The following is a 21,523-nucleotide window of genomic DNA, read 5'->3' on the forward strand; positions in this document are numbered from 1 at the left end:
CCACAAACAAGCAGATGGACTTGGTCAGCTGGAGGATGACAAACAGTTTCATGACCTATGACCTCAGTGGTGCTCTTTGTCTGCAAGACCAATCATGATCATGCCTCTGGCTAATCTGCACTCATCAAGGGTGAACAGTGCCCACCTCTGTGAGGGCTTCAGGTGCACACTCCCTTTGTAAAGCGAAGCTTTTGTTCCTACCTGGGTCCCATGAATGTGTTTGCATTTGCTGCACAAACCACCTTACTCAGACTCACCAGCCAAGAGCTTACAGTGTACCTAATCCAATTCTAGGGCATTGTACATGGAGTCTCTCATTGCCAGGGTCTCCAATTCTCATGAAAGGATGTTCATTATGGGATTCCCCAGAACTTTCTGGTCTTTTAGAGACATGAACCAGCCTCTAAAAGTTTAAAAATCTTACTCTCTGGGAAGGAGCATTGTAAACCAGAAGGAAGATAAGCTCTAAATTAATACGTATTTTGTGGATTTTGGAAGAAAGAGTTCAAACAGTAACAGCCTCACCCACTTTCCCTCTGATATCAGTTCTAGAAAGCACTGAAAAAACCATGGAATTCTGAGATACTTTAGGCATGTTATATTAGGGCATCACCAGAAAAAGAAAAAGCAAGTGTCCTTGGAGATTCATCCATTGTAACTGATTGGTGACTGTGGTGCAGGATGGTCGTAGGGGAGGAGGCTGTGCCTGTGCAGGGCAGGGATGAACGGGAATTCTCACACCTTCTGTGCAATTTCTTTGTAACCCTAAAACTGCTCTAAAGTAAAGTTTATGATAAGGAGTGACAGAAACATTTGAAGGAATTTTTTGCCACTTTTTAAGAATCATTCTTAGTCTCACCACATGATCAAATAACCTTGCTCCAAATCATGTGTTCATCCAATTCGAAAACTTGTTCACAATAGCACCTTCATGGAATGTTTGTATCAACTTTATTGAGTGTGGCCTTTTCCACTCTGTGAATTTGGCTTATATGATGACTCTTGAATGGAATATTTATCTTAAAATTACAGTATGTACTTGTTTCTATTGTTCTTTTTTTCTCAAATATACAACTCATTTTGTAAATAGACTTAAACATAATAACCCCTGTCATCTCCTCAGCCCAGCACAGCTGCCTTCTCCCTCAGGGTTTCTGACACTCTCAGGATGTGGGTTGTCACACTGTGTCTCTCACACAGTAATACACGGCCGTGTCCTCAGATCTCAGGCTGCTCAGCTCCATGTAGGCTGTGCTCGTTGATGTGTCCGCGGTAATCGTGACTCTGCCCTGGAACTTCTGTGCATAGTCTGCTGTACCAAGCACAGGGATGATCCCTCCCATCCACTCAAGCCCTTGTCCAGGGGCCTGTCGCACCCAGCTGATAGCATAGCTGCTGAAGGTGTCTTCAGAAACCTTGCAGGAGATCTTCACTGAGGACCCAGGCTTCTTCACCTCAGCCCCCAACTGCACCAGCTGGACCTGGGACTGGACACCTGTGGAGAGGACACAGGAGTGAATAAAATTCTCTTTAACTAAACCAGGATCCCTTCCTCAGCTTTAGGACTAGGAAGCCCCTTACCCGTAGCTGCTGCCACCACAAAGAGGAACCTCCAGGTCCAGTCCATGGTGATGAGCTGTGCTCCCAGGTGCTTCTTTAGAGGAGGGATGTGGTTGTTATGTGATGCTCTCAGGGCACCAATATATCTATATTTATCTCAGAAGACCTCAGGTTATTTGCATATTCATGAGGCAGGGTATTTCACAGCTCAAAGCCTGAACTAGGATGAGAAAGAAAACACAGATGCCACATCAGCTGTACAAGTGTGGGATGCTGAAAGACCAAGCCCTAAATCCTGCCTGAGGAAATGCATCACCTGCCCCATTTCTAAGCTTTCTGTGGACAGCACTCTTCCCACTGAAGAACATGCCCCAACCCCAGGATGTGCTCTTAACTGTGAACACACATTTTATTGGCCTAGAGATTACCTAGGTTGTTTCTGGGACCATCACTGTCTCTGACATTGAGCAGGCACCTTGACCCATCCTGGTCCTATTAGGAACAGTCAGAGCTCACTGGTAACACTGAAAAGGTGGCCACTAGTTATCCCACGTGAGTATCCAACAGGCTCCATGGAGAGTTCTGAGATCTGCTGGGCATTCGCAAGACAGAGTCCCCAGCACTTTCCCGAGGGTCCTGACCTCCCAGGCCCTTCAATGGAAAGACTCTTGGTTGACAGATTTGCCCTCTGATGTGTGATTGATTCTGGGATTTCCCTCCCATTGACAGTAGGAATCAGGGGTTGAAATAGAAATAAGAATTTGAGTTTCTTGATGAACTCATAGCTCCCAAAATAATTACCAAGTAATTTGTATTTTGAATAAGTTTGTGTTTTATTTCAAACTGCATTAAATAGAATTATTTGAAGTTTTTACATGGTTTTAGATCATATCCATAGATCATCATCTTTACATGTTGATTTCTGTTCTGCTTGGTCTGGGCACCTACCACACTCTTCAATCCACCACTTCCAAGTCACAAACACAACGTAGGAAACATTACTTATCTCTGACATCTGAATACCTTCTTCATAGGGATATAGCGTCTCCCACAGTTATGTGCCCATTGAATTAAAAAAAACCATCCATATCCTTCATATTCTCACTATTCAGATATTTATTATCCTAGAATCCCACTTATAAGTATAGTTCTCATTGCTTTTCGAGTGATATAAGTTGCCCAGATGAAATAGAATATTTAAATGAGTATCAGCAACTTGTTGAACACTTAATTTAGAATGACTTGTTGAATAAGAAAGACTCAGGCCCTGGAAGAATATTTGTTTTTATTTATCTCCAACAAATAAGGGAGAACATATAGTATCTGGTTTTCTGTTCCTGAATTAGTTTGCTAAGAGTATTGACTGCCAGTTCCATTGTGTTCCTACAAAGGGCATAGTTTCATTCTTTTCTTAGCTGCATAGTATTCCCTGGTTGTACGTACCACATTTTTCTCTATCCATTCTTCCAGTGGTGGGGATTTCGGTCAATTCCATGTCTATGCTATTGTGAATAGTGCTGCAGTGAACCTACTTGTTTATATTCCTTTAGGTATATGTCCAGTTGTAGGATTGTTGGGTCAAATGAAACTTCTGTTTTAGGTTATTGGAGGGATCATCACACTGCTTTCCACAATGGTTGAGCTAATTTATATTCCCGCCAGAAATGTATACTTTTCCCCTTTTTTCTGTAACCTTAAAAATCTGTTATTTTTTTTTTTTAAGATTAGCCATCCTGACTGATGTGAGACGGTACCTCATTGTGGTTTTGATATGTATTTCTCTAATGATAGTGATATTCAGCATTTTTTCCTATGCTCGTTGGCCACATGTAGGTCTTTTTTGAAGTGTGTTTTCATGTTCTTTGGTCACTTTTTATTTCTTGAATGTTTGTTAAATTTCCATGTATATACTAAGCATCGGACCTTTCTCAGATGTATAGGTTGCAAATATTTTATTTCCCATTCTGTAGGTTGCCTGTTTACTCTGTTGATAGTATCTTTTGCTGTACAGAGATACAGCAAATTTTAATTTACTCTTTAAGTAAATTAAAGAGTACAGAAGCTCTTTAATTTACTTAGGTCCCATTTGTCAATTTTCAATTTTGTTGCAACTGCTTCTAGCATTTTCATTATAAAACCTTTGTCAGTTCTTACCTCCTAAATTCTGTTTCCTAGGTTATTATCCAGAGGTTTTATAGTGTTAGGTTTTACATTTTGATCTTTAATCCACATAGTTTTTTTTCAATTGATGCTGAAAACGCATTTGATGAAACAACATCCTTTCATTAAAAAAAAAACATGAAAAATGGGTATAGAAAGAACCCATCTCGACAAAATAAAAGTTACATTCGAGAGACTTGCAGGTAGTATCAGGTTGAATGAGAAATAACTAAAAGTCTTTTCTCTAAGATCTGGAACATGACAAGTTTCCCACTTTAACCACCGGTAAAGCATAAACCCTTCTGCGGCCACCATAGTCGGCTCTTACCTGCGAGCACCACCTACTGGCCTGACCTTCAAACTGCATGACCTAATACAAAGTCACTACCACCGGTGTACAGCAGTTGAAATTGAGATTAGCTTCTCAATACTTCTGTGATTCCAGCCCCGCAAAAGACCACGGGCCTGCTCACATGCCCAGTATATTACTACTACAACAGGAATTTGAAAAAGCCACCACACTAATAATAGCTCTTAATAACAAAATAAACCACACTAAGTAGATGCCCCTCACCTGGCCATTTCCATCAAGGCTGGCGCTTTTGCTTGCCAGGCTCAGTGGCTCATGTGTGTCCAGCTTGGTCCACCTCTCAGGGGCTGAGCAGGGAACTCAGGTCACTGTGCATTTCGTAGACCAGTCCATCGCCTGGGGCAACAGAGAGCTTCTCCCTGTGCACAGATATCAAGCATGTATTCATCTGCTTCTGCCACAGTCAGCTCAAACCTATAAGGCCACCTACTAACATGAAGGGTGAACTTGACAACCCAACAGAAAATCTGCTGAAACAAATGAATTCCAAATAAGAAAGAGTTCCTGAGGCCTCCACTATCTGGGACCTGCAGGGGACAGTGAGTCTACTCACAGGTCCAGTACAATGGTACTAAAACCACCATTTCAGAAAGCCACTAAATAATGGCTATCTATAGACAAGGAACTCTTACGGAGTCTTTGCCACTGAGTGAACCAAAAACCAAAATCAAAAGACCCACACAATGTACATTATATTCACATTCTAAAGGGAAGTAAATATTCATCAAAATCAGAATGAATTCAAAAATAAGAAGAAGAGATAGGTTAGCTAATGAAAAGTAAACAGATAAGCAATTCAGGAAGTATGAAAAAACGAGTTACAAACCCCCAAATATCACCTTAACTCTCCAGCAATAGAATCTAAACATGACATATTTGAAATGTCTGATAAATAATTCAAAATGTTGATTTTAAAGAAGCTCAATTAAACCTTTTTCTCTAGTGGCTCAGTAAGCACTGGCACTGAGACAAGCACTATGAAGACAATTGCAGCCCATCCCCTGATGACCTGACCCCCTGTTCCACAAACCGTAACCTCAGCTTTGACTGAACACTAGACTGATATCAGGAATTTTCTCCTGATCCGAGGCTGCTGACCATGGCCTCGTTCTGGCCGTTTACAGAGGCTGCACCTGAGTGCCTTTGTGTCTCTGCTTCCGCTATTGGCACATAGGGCCTGACTGTAATGAATTTAAATGCTAAGTCACCGCGGGTATGTGAACAGGGGTCGTACGTTACAGGCATGTTTGTTCAGTATGCATGTGTGAGGACCACCTCCATGAACATCAGTAGCCCCTCCTGTAACCTGTTGATTATGTCTGTCTAGCCAAACCCTTCAGCATAAAGCTTCTGCCCTACCCCTTCTTTGTGGAGTGCCTTTGTCTCGTCTTTACCAAACGCTATGCTTTCCAGCATATGGGATGGCTGTAACCCTTGATAAAAATAAACTCTCACTTTCCTAAATTGTAGATTGTGTTTTTTTTTTAGTTTAACACAAGTGAAGATTAAATTCAGAAGTTCATCTAATTATAAGGCTACTTTAGTGAAGAAGGACAAACTGAGCATTTTCACATATACTGTAAGGGCCTGTGATATTTTGAAGCAGGAAGCTGACCTGAGACCTTCAGAATAAACTGATGATTGTGGATAATGAAAGGCCCCACCCAGGACATTGATTCAGCACCCCTGCCTGTCTCATTCCTTCTTCTCTTTCTTTTTATTATGTGCTTATAGTAATAAAATTGTTATTTTCTTTAGACGTGCTTGCTTTTCACACATAGTGGACTCTTATCTCTCTTTTTCACTCATTTTCTTAAGCTGCTAGGGAGAATAAAGTGTCAGGTCCTATTTTTAGTGCCTTGATGCTGATGAATTAAGGTTTATTCTTCCTCCTCCTTGTCCCCTGCATGTGGTAAATCTAGTAAGAAATCATGGAAGCTCCCTTATCTGATGACAGTGTGAGGTTTAAATCACACAAGCTCCTTCTCCTGAGTAGAAATGCCCCCCCAGTGACCCCACCACCAAATCATTATAAAGCCCTGAGCCAGCCTCCTTTCCTGCTCTACTGAGGAAATTCCAGTTTGTCATTTCTTGAGAGGCCTGTGCTGCTCTCAGCAGACACCTCAAAAACAGAGCTAATAAATCTTTTCATATTCACCTGGAGTGTGAGTGTGGAACCATCAGACTCCACATCCACACTAACCATTGGTGGGATCGCTCTTCCTCTGCCTGGCATCACCTACAATTGGAACTATGGGCTTGGAGACCTGACAGTGACCCCCACGGGGCCTTGCTTCTCCTGCACTGGATGCTAATGCCCTCTGCCCCAATGCCCAGCATGCACTTCATCCTGGCTACTGCTGGCTGGCCTTTGGAGTTCTGTTGAGCTGGGCTGCAATGCTGAGTTAAACACAGCATCTTTATAGATTTAGCTTATTAACTTCAGAAGCATTGGTAACTTATTGACATTGGGAAACAGGAGTAAGTGACTGTAGGTGACTCAGCCTTTGGTGCATGTGAGAAAGTTTTTCTCTTGTTACAACAAATGTTCTTCTTCAGAGACTTCACAGGAAGAACAGGATAAGGAATCCAGAGATGTGCCACAAAGGAAACTGTTTCATGGAGAGGAAGCCACAGAGCTGAAAGGAAACCAGACCTTAACCCCCATCTGCACCTGCCCTGAGGCTGGATCTTGTGCTCAGTGGGTCCTGAGCGCCCCCAGGTGGTCCTGTGCCCATTCAGGGAGGCTTGTTTCTGGGCTCACACTGACTTTTTTTTCTAATTGTTTTCACAAAAATGGAGACAGAGTACATGGTGAATCCATGCATCTCAGAGAACACAGAACAGCAGGATAACACTCCTTGACACACACACACACATTTAGATAAATATTATTAAAACTGCTGAAAACCAAAGACAAATAGAAATACATGCAAACAAGTGGAGGTGAGTAGAGGGGGCATTCCTTCTAAAAGAAAAGACGATGACAGCATTCTTCTGGTTAAAACCTTATAAACAAGAGGAAAATTGATGGTGTCTGTAAAGTGTTGGAAGAAAAGCCAACCCATTATTTTATAACCCATGGATGTTCGCTAAAAAGTGAAAAAAAAAACCAGTTCTATTTCTCTTTGACAGTATGAGGGGCTCAATGAATCCATACCCTCATGAGACCAGTGAAAATTATTTTGGAAAATTACAGGGTTTGAAAAACTCTAACAGCATACAGCAAGTGAAGAAACATTTATTCAGGAAAATCTAGAAAACTCAGTAAGGCCAGTCATCATATTTGATCTAAGATGCTCTTCCTTTCTTCCACATCCCTGCTCAACATGATGTAAACTCCACTGCAGACAGATACAGCCAAGAAGGCAGGACACCTTCTACCGAGCTCCCATCAGAGGAAACTCTTCCCCAGGGGCCAGGACATTGGCCCTCTGACCCTGCACACAGCACATGATGCTAAGGCTCAGTCTGGACAAGAGCTACTGAGAGCCAGAGACTCACTTCTTCCATGGAGCCCCGGTCATGGACGGAGGCTCTGCCCTGGTTCCAGTGCCACTGGGAACATTCAGTCCGTGGTTTCTAGCTCTGTCCTATGGCACAGATTCCGCCCCACCAGAACCAAAGTGCTGGGATGGTGGGAAGCTTCTGCCCAACCCTCCACTTAGCACTCATCTCCTAGGCTGAGGAAGAAAAAAGCTCAACTTCGTCTCCACCTGCAGAAACTTGGTTATGCGCTCTGTCCCAGGAGAGAGGGGGCACTGGAATTCAGTCATAGAATATCATCCTTAATTTGGTCCTAAACATCCTAACTTCAATAACAACAGAATGTGGAAAAGTTGAAAGCCTGCCTGTGCTCTCAAAACAGTGGAGGGTGTGGTGGAAGGCCCTTGGAAGGAGAGGGCTGGATGCATGGGAGATGCAGACTAAACTGCAGGGCTACCGGCTTGCAGGAGAGAACCGAGGAGGGGGAGAGCTGAGGGACGTTCTCTTGTGGTTGGAACAAATGTCGGACACTGTTCAAAGGAGCCCGTGTTTGTTTTGTTCAGTCTGTGAAGCAATTCAAACCTCAGTGCATGGTTGAAAATAGGATTTTCCATCTGCAAGTGGCAGAGCTCAACATCTGGGTCTGGTCAGGAAAGAGGCAGAGAGAGCCCAGCCCAAACCACTGACACCTGAGGATGACCATGGTGCTTACAGCTGCGTCCCTTTGATATTTGAGACTGGCTTCTCTCACTTAGCACAATGTCTGGAGTTCACCTGTAATGGTTTCTGTATCGGTCACTTGTTATTTTTTTATTGCTGATGGTATTCAATTTATAGATGCTTCCTAGTTTCTTCACCTATTCAAATTGTGAGACATTTATGTTATTTTTACTTTCTAACACACACACACACAAAATATCTTGAATATTTGAATAGAAGTTATGTGTGAATATAAGATTGTTTTTCTCTGATGCAAATATTCAGGAGTGGGATATTAGGGTCAGGTGTTAAGGGCATGTTTGATTTTAGAGAAAACTAAAAATTATTTTCCTGAGTATCTGTTTCATTTTGCATTCCCGTTAGCAATGTTTTAGCCTCTAGCAACCTGGTATGCTCACCAGCATTGATGTTATCCATATTTCTTCTTAATCTCAGCCATTTTAAAAAGTGTACAGTGGTATCTCATTGTGGGCTTGATTTGAATTTCTCTAATGGAAAATCCTGTTGAGAGCCTGTTTATATGCTTCAGTGTCATCTGCACGTCTCCTTTATGAAATGTCTGTACAAACCCTTGCCTAATTTATCCATCAGTTATTTCTTTTTTATTCACAGTTGAGTTCTGAAGGTTCTTATTATAATTACATTGGTGATTATATGACTCGAAAACAGTTTCTCATCTGTAACCTGGCATTCATTTTCTTACAGTCACTTGAGTAGAAAAAGTTTTTAAATTTAATGAGGTCAACTAATATCAAATTCATTTATTGATCATATTCTACATTTTAATTTTAAGATCATTGGTCAATTCTTAATTATTTTATATTGTGCCCTTTATATAACATCTCATCATGCTCCCGCCTTCTGCCCGCCCATCCTTCTAAGTCTCCAGTGTGTATAATTTCTCTCTACAAATGCTTGTGTACACACTGTTTACCTCCCACTTACAGGTAATAACGTTTGACATGTGACATTCTGTTTGTGAGTTAGTTCACTAATTATATTGTCCCCCAGTTCTATGCATCTTGCTGCAAAGACACAGTTTCATTCCTTATTGTGGCTGACTAGTATTGAATTGTGCATACATGCTACATTATTTTATAAAATCATCTGTTGGCAGACACTCAGTTTGACACATGTGCTACTGAGAGTAGTTTTATGGTAAGCATAGGAGGTGGGTATCTTTTTGAAATAATGGTTTATTTTCCTTTGGGTAGTTACCCAGTAGTGGGATTGCTTGACCAAATGGCAGTTCTGTTTCTAGTTTTCTGGGAAATCTCCATACCGTTTTCCATAGAGATTGTACTCGTCTACATCCTCATCAACAATGTCTAAGAGTTGCCTTTATTTTCTATCCTCACCAACATCTGATATTTTTTGAGTTTTTAGTAATAGTCATTGTGACTGGTGGAAGATAATATCTTATTGTGGTTTTAGTTTGCATTTCCCTGATGGTTAGTGATGCTAAGCATTGTTTATATATTTATTATCCATTTCTATGCGTTCTTTTGAAAATGTCTACTCATGTCCTTTGCTCATTTTAACGGGGTTATTTGGTTCTTGTTGCTGTTGTTGTTGTAGAGTTGTTTGAGTTCCTTGCAAATTCTTCATATTAGTTCCCTGTCACAGGCAAAGTGTGTAGAAGTTTTCTGTCATTCTGCAAATTGCGTATTTGCCTTGTTGTTGTGAAAAAATTATTTAGGTTAATTAAGTCTCATTTGTCTATTTTTTTTAGGTAACAGGATCTTTCATGCTGAATCTTTGTCAAACAAGATACAGCTTCTGCTTGTGTGAATCACTAACAGGGGACATGCCATTTATTAGTAAAGAAGAGGGAGGAAAACAAGGCTCTGAGTCAGATGGGGATGGGAAACGCAGGCCCTGGCAGGAAATGTCATCTCTGTAACACTATCCTGTTCTGCAGAGGTGGGGAGGGAGCACCACTGAGAAGCAGCCTGAGTTCTTGTAGAGGAGGCCCCCTGGGCTGTGTCTCTGTGGTCTCCGTGCACAGTAATATGTGGCTGTGTCCACAGGGTCCATGTTGGTCATTGTAACGACCACCTGGTTTTTGGAGGTGTCCTTGGAGATGGTGAGCCTGCTCTTCAGAGATGGGCTGTAGTATTTATCATCATCCCAATCAATGCTTGCAAGCCACTCCAGGGCCTTCCCTGGGGGCTGATGGATCCAGCCCACACCCACTCCACTAGTGCTGAGTGAGAACCCAGAGAAGGTGCAGGTCAGCGTGAGGGTCTGTGTGGATTTCACCAGCGCAGGACCAGACTCCTTCAAGGTGGTCTGGGAGAAGACCCCTGTGGAGAAGACATAAGAAGATGAAGCCCACAAAGGAGAGAACAGATGTTTCGCTTCTGAAGTAGTCCCTGACCACAGTACTCACAGGACGGGACGGTCAGTAGCAGGAGCGTGAAACAAAGCATGTCCATGGTGGAGAGCAGGATTCACTGAGCAAGGCCCCGTCCTCGTCTTTTGAACCCAGAGGAGGGTGGAGCTGGTGGAGATTTGCATCCCCTCATCTGAGCCCTACTCTATCGGGTGCACTCAGGTCTCAGGACTCAGTAGGGGAGTGCATCTGTGGTGAGGAGCAGTGAGCCCTCAGGTGTGGGGGTCCACGTGTGCTCTCCATCAGGGAATCCATCTCATTTCAGCACCATGGCTCTCAGTCAAGTCTTGACGCTCCTGCTTCTACAGACAGGATCTTCTTGGATGCTCCCGCAGGGGACATGCAACCTTCTGGTTTTAGTCCTAGAGGATTAGAATAGAAATCAAGAGAGCTGCCTTTCCTCCTCCCTTCAAGAGAAATGATGGTGGGCATCTGGTGGGGCAAGGGGCTCCCCACAAGCATTCTGATCAAAATCCTCTTTGATTATGGGGAAAAGTGATGAATTTGTGTAAAAAAATTGGAGAGAATAAATAAGAAAAAACAGTTACAAGTAATTATGTAAAGAAGTGTGTGCTTAGCAGTGTGTGTGCACACAGCTGCATTCCTAGAGGCATGTTCCGTGAATAATCGATGTTGTCCTTGTGCCCCGTCAGTTCTGTGGAGAGAGTAGACTGCATGCATAACTTCCCTTTTCTCAGCCCATGAATGAGCAGACGCTTTGGACAAGGGAATTGGAAGACTCCTGAGGGAGCAGCAGGCTGACTGTTGCAGCCTTGCTCTGCACCTGCACTGGATGTGGTCTCTGTGCTCACAAGGCCGTGGAAACTCATCAATCCAGGTTCAAGGACTTAACTGCAGAGTTATATTCATTTGTGTTTTTCTTTGTAACAAGAAAGTTCTGAGTTACAGATGATATAGTGGGTGGTCTTCTTAGGGTTGGATGCTGTGAAGCAAAAGAAGACAACCCTAGATTGTAGTCAGAGGTTCTCTGGCTGGTTCCTTGCTGCACCTGCTCCTAAATTGGGCTCTGTCTTGGCCGAGTTCTGAGTTTCTTCTGCTTGTCCTCTGCTGCCCATGCAGCCCAGATAAAGGAGGGCTGGGGGATCTGCTTCTGAGATGCCAAGTCCTATGTCTGGCTCCAAGCCAGGAGCTCAGCCAGTCCTGGAGGCTGAACCTTGGATCTCTCCTGTGAGACCTCACCTGTGCACTGAGCATCCTCACAGCAAGGTGGCAAGGTCAGCTTCACAGAAATTACTGTAGACAATTTTCAGCAAATCTAATTGCAGTTCGACTATATAATTAAGGAATCATTTTCACTGGGGTGTAAGTGACTGACATATCTCACCCCCCACACACACACATGCACACACACATAGACAGTATGGACATTAATTTACATTTCCCAAAAACTGGACACATTTTTTATTATTCCTAATGAATTCATAAAATTCTAAGGTTTGAATCAAAAACTAAAAGGTAACATTTTCTATAACCAAACTTACAAATGAATAAGATGGGGTCAGAAAAATCAAGATTGAGTTATTACCTGCAGTCTAATGGTGGTAAGTTACATCATGGAGCTGTGATGAGATAGGCTTCCAAGTGCTCTAATTCTTAACCACTCAATTACGGCTGACCAGCAATCTCTGAGAGTGAGGAAGATAGAGGTCCCCACATGGGAAAGCTCTCTGACTCCATAAAACTTCACTGGGCTTCTCTGCAAGCTCTGAGGTGTGCAGGCTCTGAGGTGTGTAGACTCCTACCCCAGATTCTGCAGTCAGGCAAATCTCTGCTCTTTCCAGGGAGACACAAGAGATAGTGCGGATAAGGGCCAGACATGGCTCTACTCAAGGTCTCTGCACATGGAGAAAAGCCAGTGAGAGTAGAAAATGCATGTTCTCGATCCTTGGAACAATTCCCATGAAAAACTCAACTCTGTGCCAGGACCTCATGCACAATTGTGAACGAATGCAATTAAAATAAATGTGAAAATTACAATTGTTTGCAGGTGCACATTTGTTCATATATTTTTCCAGTAAAATAAAGTAAAAGCAGGTGTTCTCTATAAAAATCCAAAAACAGTGTGTTGGCCCTGAGAATGCACGTCCCTCCCTCCTCCTACAGGCAGCAAAATGCAGGCAGATCAGGTTCCCAGCAGCTGCTTTCTGACATCTGTGGCATGGCGTGTGCTGAGGCCCATGTCCTGTGGTCTACTCTAATGAATGGACTGACTCCACAGTGATTCCTAAGCAAAGCCATTATTTCTGGGAGTCATGGGGATCCCCTGAGAGGTAGCACTGACTTGTACAAGAATCAATTATATTTTGCACCTCCCTTGCACAGCACAGAAATATAGGAACCTTCCACCCAATCCAGCTTCCCTCTCTCCTTCACTCAGGGACAAGCTTCCACCATGTGCCATCTGCTTCCCAGCCCCATTCCACCCCCTGTGCATTTTCTCTTAAAGGGATGAATGTGCTTCTTACAGTGGATGGATTATTCATGAGTCCCCTGGGCAATTCCTGAAGCTGGGGTTTCCTCCCCTCCTTTGTACACCATCTAGGGAAACTTCCTGATGTTGCCATGGCATTTGTAAACTGTCATGGAGCTGGGGGGAGTGGCTTTTAGCATGTTAAGACATTATAATGAGCAGTGAGGACGAACAGAAATCACTTTTGTCGCCATCTTGGTTTTGGTGGGCTTTGGCCAGCTTCTTTACTGTAACCTTTACCAGCAAGGTCTTTATAACCTGGATCTTGTGCAGACGTCCTAGCTCATCCTCTGACTAAGAATGCCTTAACTTACTGGGAATGTAGCCCAGCAGGTCTCGGTCTTATTTTTCCTAGCCTCTATTCAAGATGAAGTTGTTCTTGTTCAAAAGCTTCTGACACGAAAAATGTAGCAAAAATATTTGTAATATGAGCATGAGTATATTGCCAAATATAAAATAAAATATAATAATGGCAACAATTTTCCCTGTAACCTTGACTAGACCACAGTCTCATCTATTCAATCACACACTAGCCTAGGTGTTGCTCCCATGGCATAATGCAGGTCTTAGGAGAGTCTGCCACTATTTTTTCCCAAGTCACGAAGAGTGTTCTAGATAACCTAGGTGGGCCTGATTCCATCAGAGCATAACAGAAGACGATGGGACTCCATGGTGGATGGCAGATGCAGGTTTTCCTAGGAATTACAGCCTGCCTTTCCCGAAGACCAGCAGTATTACCTTAGGCTGCCTAGCCAGACCCTACAATTACTGTTACCAGAGCTCACAGCACAATGGAGAGTCCATCCTCAGCTCTCCTAAAGTCACAGGTGAGAGCATAAACTCTGTGACAGTGTGAGAAGCATAAGATCAGCTCTACATCAACATCCCTTTGGAGAAAACTAGTATTATTCCCTTCATGACTAATGTTCACTTCATTTTCCAAACACCTCCACACACAAAATACAGCAGGAGTGTCACCAGGCTATGGTGAGTGAGAAAGTCCCCTCAGCCTACCCAGGTCCTGCAGACCTGATCCCTGGGATTTTGACTACAGAAAACATATCCTCTTGTTTTCAGGAAAGAGAAGAAGAAAGGGAACTGTGAGAATCAAGTCTGCAGAGAAGGAAAATATAGTAGCAGAAATAAGGTCAACTGAATCAGTCTGAGTCAGATATGCACAGTTTTTCAAGACGAGGTGGGACAGCTGTGAAAACCATCAGGTTTTAAGGACCCTGACCCTGGGTGAGCCTCTCTCTTAGCTCCCATCAGAACTCAAAGCCTGTTCTAATCAGAGATTCCCGTGGAGGTCTCTGCCCTGAGTCTAATTGGAAAAGACTTCCCAGGTTCCACTGAGGTTCCTCAGCACTTTCATCCTGCTGACCACAGAAGGATTATCTGCCCCCAAAGTGACACTGTGGCTTCTGTGGAGGTGAGGGTGTGTCATCCTGTTACAAAAACAAAAATACAAAAAGAACAAAAGAGTTTTGCATTTAGAGACATGAAATGTTAGTACCGAATTGTAGATCTGGAGAAGTTCCCTGGGGAAATTTGACAATGAGGCATCCCCAGACCATGACAGGAAGCCAGCCCTTAGCAGCGCCTGCTCCTGCCCTGGAGACAGCCCCGTGCACAGCGTCCCGGGCGCCCCCTGGTGGTCTTGGGGACCCCCGCAGGATGTTTGTGTCTGGGCTCACACTGACTTCCCCTCACTGTGTCTTTCACACAGTAATAAACAGCCGTGTCCTCGGCTCTCAGGCTGTTCATTCGCAGATACAATGAGTTCTTGGCGTTGTCTCTGGAGATGGTGAATCGGCCCTTCACAGAGTCTGCGTAGTTTATGTAACTACTGTCACCACTAATGTATGAAACCCACTCCAGCCCCTTCCCTGGAGCCTGGCGGACCCAGTTCATGCCATAGCTACTGAATGTGAATCCAGAGGCTGCACAGGAGAGTCTCAGGGAACCCCCAGGCTGTACCAAGCCTCCCCCAGACTCCACCAGCTGCACCTCACACTGGACACCTGCAAGTAAAGAGACATCCTGGTCACAAACTGCCACATATATCCACTGTTTCTCTTGCTTGTATCCACACACACTCAATCTCTCTAGTTTTCCATGAATCACCTTCTAAAATGGCAACAAGGAAAACCCAGCTCAGCCCCAATTCCATGGTGAGTCCTCTGTGTTCAGTGCTGATCACCAAGTGGAAAGGCCTGGGAGTCCCAGGGCTAAGGCTCGTCTCTCAGAGCTGCAGGGTCAGGCTTGGGTTGGTTTTCATCAGCAGAGGGAGGGCCCTGTTTGTATGTCTCCTACTATATAACAAGCTCTAGGGTGGGGCGCTTGAGGAGTAGGCTGTACCCAGATAAGACGACGGTGCCCTTCAGAAGTTTGCTGACAATGATGGTATTTGGAAAACGTACTGTCTTATTATGAAATTGTGCTGTGATAAACACTTTGTCCTGAACACCCTATTACATTTTTGAATATTTGTGTATGTCATGTTCTGTAGGAGTCAATGTTTTCTCCATTTACAGATATGTGAATTGACCCACACATGGTGGAGGCTGTGTATGCATCTAGGAGCTGGTGTATGGGATGAGTGAACGCTGGTATCTGGCCCTTTGCTCATCGTCACTGGCTCTGACTTCCCCCTGAACCATCCCCAGGATAAAGATGGATGTTCCTAGTGTGGTTTTCAGAACCCACTTTCTGAAACAAGAGCATGCGTGATTTTGCCACACTCCAACACTCAGCTGAAAATATGCAGAGAACTAGGGTCCAGGCACATTAATTTTCAGGCACTTCTGACATTTAACATATGTTTGTATCTTTCTATTACTCCTTTCTTGTCTAAGTTTCCATTTGTTTGCTTGTAATACATTTTATGAGGCTTAATTGAAAGCTAATAAACTTCACATATTTGAAATGTACAATTAACAAACATGATGTAACTGTCATCATTATCAAGAAAGTGAATAAGTGAATTCTTCTCAACATTTCCTCTTGTTCCGCTGTATTCCTCCTCCTCTCCCCTTCCCTTCTTCTACCATTTCCCCCGGCAACTACTGATCTTCATTATACTACTTTAGATGCATTTTTATTTATCAGAATTTATAAAAATGAAATAACATAGTACACATTCTTATTTGTTTGGCTAATTTTACTCAACATAAATACTTAGATATTATACCTTGTCGTTCTGTGTATCAGGCATTTATTTACTATAAATGATGGTTAGTATTCCAGTGAACAAATTCACCACAATTTGTTTTTCTATTAAGCAGCTTAACAATATTTGCATTATTTTATTACTCTCAGTCTTACCAAAAAAAAATCTGCAACTCAGCTTTGAAATGTACATAGATGGGGAATACACTTTACTAATTTTTTTTTATAACAAGAACATCAATCATAACAGATAAACAGAGAAGATTGATTTTGCAAATTTTAAAAAAATACTTTAAATACTTGAAGTTTTAAGATAAACACCAAATATGAAATCTAAGGAGAGGCAAGTTCTTGTAGAGAGTAATAAGGCCAGGGTGTGAGCTGAACTGAGGCAGAGTCTGGCGTGTATAATGTAGGCTATTACAAGAGAAAAACACACATATGTACTGGATTGCTTGAAGTCAAGTGTGGCAAACATGTTGCAGTGTGAATTTCTCAGGGACCACGTACTGAAGAGCTTTTATATCCTTTTTAATTCCTTTTCCACAAAATGGGGACATTCACAAAAATCTTTCCTTCCCAGTGTGTCTGTCTGTGAGAGAAAATAGCCCACACTCTGAAATGCATTTAGACCCACCACCTTTATCCCCATTGCAGAACTAAGAAATTACTCTGCAGGGGCAAGCTACAAAAACCAGTTATCTTAGGGGCACTGGGGCAATCTTTCAGGAACTGAGATGGGAAGAGAGGTCTTCACCTAAGTTTCATTGAGAAGTATCTCCCCTCTCTTTCTTCTTTAATCAGAGCCTTGGTCTGAAGGTGAGGTCAGCAAATCTGTAAGGTGATAACACCAAAATAGAACATTGGAGCTGTGGGAGGAAACAACTGGGGAAAACAAGAGGACTCCATCCCAGGGAAAAGGACAAGAACACACAGATGAACATTTCATCTGGAGGAAGTTCAGAAACACTTGAAAGGTCACACCCAGACTCAGGGTCCCAATGCCTTCTTAGAAATATGGACCCAGGAAAGGTCAGAAAATCTCCCTTTATTCTATTGCCTTCCACCAATTTCACAATTTTCAGCTAAAGGCAACGTTTTAACTCTCCTGAAGGAACTGAAAGAGATTCTCTGGAGGAGGAAACAAGGTGAAGAGACAATGCCAAGCAGGAAAGAAAAACAAGGTATCACTGGAAGATCTGAAGTCTCTGGTGGACACAGAAGAACAGACTTCAACTCTGAAGTCCACTGCAAAAGTAAATGTCAAATGTACCTCTGAGAAGATTCACAGACATGTCCACAATAAAGGCCTGGCAAAGATAAAGTGTGCTCAAATACAGCAGAAAATACATAAAATGAAATAATAAACCAGTATCAACTGTGCAACCCAACATGTCTGGTTATCAACAACAATTACTAAATATACCAATGAGAAACACCAAAGTCACAATAAACAAATGATCAGAATGAGATTTGTAAATGATACGGATATTATAACTATCTAATTAAATAAGATATGTAAAGTAACTGTAATTCACATATAAAAATCTCTTAAAGAGACTGTGGGCATAATGCAGGACTAGATAGGGAAATGAGAGATGAAAATACTAAGAAAGAATCAAATGGAAATGCATAAGAAATCAAAAGCAATGCAGTATAAACATTGAGCAAGCTTTGGCCACACCCCTCAGTAGAGCTGGCTTAGCTTTTAAATGAAACCATGCACTTAAAATGTTATTAGAAATTTCACAAAGCAAATTGCAAATATTCCAAATGGAGAGTGAAGAAAGTAAACATTAATATCAAATATTGTAGTTTATGTAATTCTAAATCTGAAAGGTGAAATTGTAGATACAGAGACAGTATTTGAAAAAAAAATATGGCTTAGAATGTTCCCAGTTTTGTGAGAGACACTGAACTACAGATTCCAGAATCACAGAGAACTCGAAGCAGAGGAAACACAAACAGACACAGACACACACACCACACATCCACCATGGATAGAGTGGTGCACAATAAAAAGCTCTCACATCACACACCACGTGCACATTTCCTCAATTTTATACTTTTACTTAGTTGTTTTAAATTTATTTGCATTTATAGTATTAAATAGAAGTTTAAAATTAAAAATATATTATTCTATGCATAAGTTTGTCTATTTTTACCATGATCCAATACACGGTTTTGTTCAAATGAATGTAACTACTTTCTTAGGAAACTCACTATTTCCAATAAAAATGGTATTTATTCCTGGCTCTGTGTTGAATCATTTGTAATGTATGCAAATAAAATCCTTTTTAATTAATTAAAAGATTTTTTTAGATTTGGCACATAATAACTGTTTATATTCATGGGATAGAGCGTGATATGTCTATACATGTGTGCCATGTGGTATGACCAAATCAGAACAATAAGCAAATTCATCAGCTTAGATACTAACATTTCTTTGTGTTGGTAGCACACAAAATTCTCTCTTCTGGCTACTTGTAAACATAAAATGTATGATATATTTTTAGCTGTAGTCACACTACTGCACTGTAGAACACTACAGCATATCCCTCCTGTCTACCTGTAATTGTGCATTTGTTAACAAACCTCTTCTTATCTCTCAGTCTCCTCCCATTCCCAGCATCTCATAACCACTACTCTACAATCTACTTCTAGGAGATCAATTTTCTTAAACTTACACATTACATTACATTGAGAAAATGCGGTATTTATTTGTCTGTGTCTGGCTTGTTTCACTCAACATAATGGTGTCCAGTTCCATGCATGTTGCTTCAAATGGCAGAATTTCAGTTTAATGCTGAATAATATTCCATTGTGTAAATACACCACATTTTATTTATCCATTCATCTGTTGGTAGACACATATGTTGATTTCATATGTTAGGTATTGTGAATAGAACTGCAATAAACATGGGTGTACAGGTATCTCTTCAATATTAGTTTTTTTCTTTCAATTATTTAAATAGATATATACTCAGCAGTTGGATTGCTGAATTATATGATAGTCCTATTTTTTCCCATGATGGTAGTACTAATTTACATTTCCACCAATTCTCTATAAGGGTTTCCCTTTTGATGCATGTGGCTAGCTTCTGTTATTATTATTATTATCATGATTATTATTATTATTATTATTTGCCTTTCTAATAACAGACTTTCTAGCAAAGATGTAGGATGAGAAGACATCTCATTGTGAATTTGCATTTTCCTGAATATTAGTGATTTCTAGCAATATATATATGTATATATACTAACATATCTATCTATCTATCTTTCTATCTCTCTACCCTTTTTCATTTCTTTTTTTAAGAGATGTGTATTCATGTTATTTACCTATTATTAATCACATTATTATTTTCAGTTGAGTTTATTTTATATGCTTGATAGTAATCCCTTGTCATATAAATCGTTTTCTTTTCTTTTTTATTTTTTTGAGACAGAGTCTCGCTCTTTCCCCCAGGCTGGAGTGTAGTGGTGCCATCTCGGCTCACTGCAAACTCCGCCTCCCGGGTTCACGCCATTCTCCTGCCTCAGCCTCCTGAGTAGCTGGGACTTCAGGTGCCCACCGGGAGTGGTAACTCCAGGCTAATTTTTTTTGTATTTTTAGTAGAAATGACGTTTCACCGTGTTAGCCAGGATGGTTTCGATCTCCTGACCTCGTGATCTGCCCGCCTCGGCCTCCCAAAGTGCAGGGACTACAGGCATGAGCCACCGTGCCCAGCCGATAGTTTTCAAATATTGTCTATCATCTGCAGGTTCTCTCCTCACTCAGTTGTTTCCTTTACTGTGTAGGAGCTAAACTTTCTTGATAGAACGTGGACAGGTGTGCTGAGGGGCTGTGGGACACTGGAGGGGAAGAGATGGACACAATATTCAGAACCAGGTGAGCGTTACTCATTATGTGGTTTGGATTCTGAGTTTATGGTTTGAACAGATGCGGAAGAGTTTGTCCAGGCCTTCTGGGAGGTGGGGGGGGGGGGCGGGTAAAGAATTTGAAGAGAGGATGATAAACTTATTAGTCAAGTAAATGAAAATATCATAATTGCGAATATGTTCTTATGAGTAGGGTAGCTCAGCAGCATGTGTTCATCCCCAGAAAAGAGAAAATTATGTCTGCTGTGAGAAGAATGCATAACTTTTGACATATGTGGTTATTATTGATGACAACTGAGCCTGGATACTAGGTCATGCTGTCATGCTAGTGGGAAGACTCAATAGAAGAAAAAGTGTCATAGCAATAAAAAATGAAGCATCAAATATTTAAATGAAATGGCTTCGAATATTACTTGTAATGAACATGCCAGAAAGTGCCATTGCCATAACCAGGAGAGTAATTCATGACCACTCATAGGATTCATGTTGAGATGATATAAAATTTCCACTTAATGGCTCATTACCACCCTCCTAAAATCATTCAGAGAAAAAGCTAAGAACAGAGTGTGACCTTACAGCAAGTGGAGGGCAAACATTTTGGAGAGGGAGAGTCTGTGTTGGAATTGTGAGAAGTAGAAACCTGAACTCTGCAGAGAAACAGCAGTGATCAAAGGCAGTGCCGAGTCCACTTGAGTTTAGTGGTGAATACAGTAAAGATTGGTTTCCCTGCCCTCATTCAGTTTCTGTTCTCAACAGTCTCTTGGAAGATCAGTTGTGGACATTGGAAATCTTCCTAAAACTCAATCAAGGCAAGCATTTTTTCACTGAAGAAAGTGGTAATAATTTGAGGGTAATTAAATTTAGGTTATAAAAATTAGTTATTGGAACCTCAATGTCAGCCCCTAGTAATTTATATCATAAAATGCTCAGCTTCATCAATGGAGTCCTCGGCATGTGGTGCAGTCATGGAGACCGGGGAGATGGTCTGTTTAGGCTTTCCTAGTCCTTCAGAGAACTGCAGAATCGTCTCCTCTCCTATTCCCACCAATTTTCATATCTGTGTGTGAACGTGGAGGACATCATTGCCATGTCTCTACATAATAGGAGTCAAATGGGGCGTGAAGCTGACATGCTGGGTGTGTCAGTGTAGAACTTGGTGAAGAAACTGCCTGCATACATGAAATGTTGCATTATCCAGGCCTGGAGCCTCTCACATCTAGGCTTTGCATTTTATTAGTGATTTTCTGTGTTGCTTAGTCAGTACAAATGTTATTTTTAACTTTCTACTGGA

At 41.8% G+C, this 21,523-nt stretch overlaps 1 protein-coding gene and 1 gene segment (V, D, J or C); both read right to left on the reverse strand.

Moving 5' to 3' along the window:
* Window positions 1-1,178: 1,178 nt before the first annotated feature.
* Window positions 1,179-1,627, reverse strand: LOC134759366 (immunoglobulin heavy variable 1-69D-like). The segment is given in 2 exon segments: window positions 1,179-1,495; window positions 1,582-1,627. Coding segments are annotated over 2 exon segments (363 nt in total).
* A 5,787-nt stretch (window positions 1,628-7,414) lies between these two features.
* Window positions 7,415-15,425, reverse strand: LOC100939231 (Ig heavy chain V region MOPC 141). The gene is made up of 4 exons (XM_024231422.3): window positions 15,307-15,425; window positions 14,904-15,203; window positions 10,297-10,593; window positions 7,415-7,494 (listed from the first exon to the last, which is right to left on the reverse strand). Exons 1-4 carry the CDS (start codon window positions 15,350-15,352, stop codon window positions 7,415-7,417), a joined length of 723 nt encoding a protein of 240 aa, XP_024087190.3. The 5' UTR covers window positions 15,353-15,425.
* Window positions 15,426-21,523: the final 6,098 nt, after the last annotated feature.

The sequence above is a fragment of the Pongo abelii genome, chromosome 15, assembly GCF_028885655.2.
Source record: "Pongo abelii isolate AG06213 chromosome 15, NHGRI_mPonAbe1-v2.0_pri, whole genome shotgun sequence".
In the NCBI taxonomy this organism is placed as follows: domain Eukaryota; kingdom Metazoa; phylum Chordata; class Mammalia; order Primates; family Hominidae; genus Pongo; species Pongo abelii.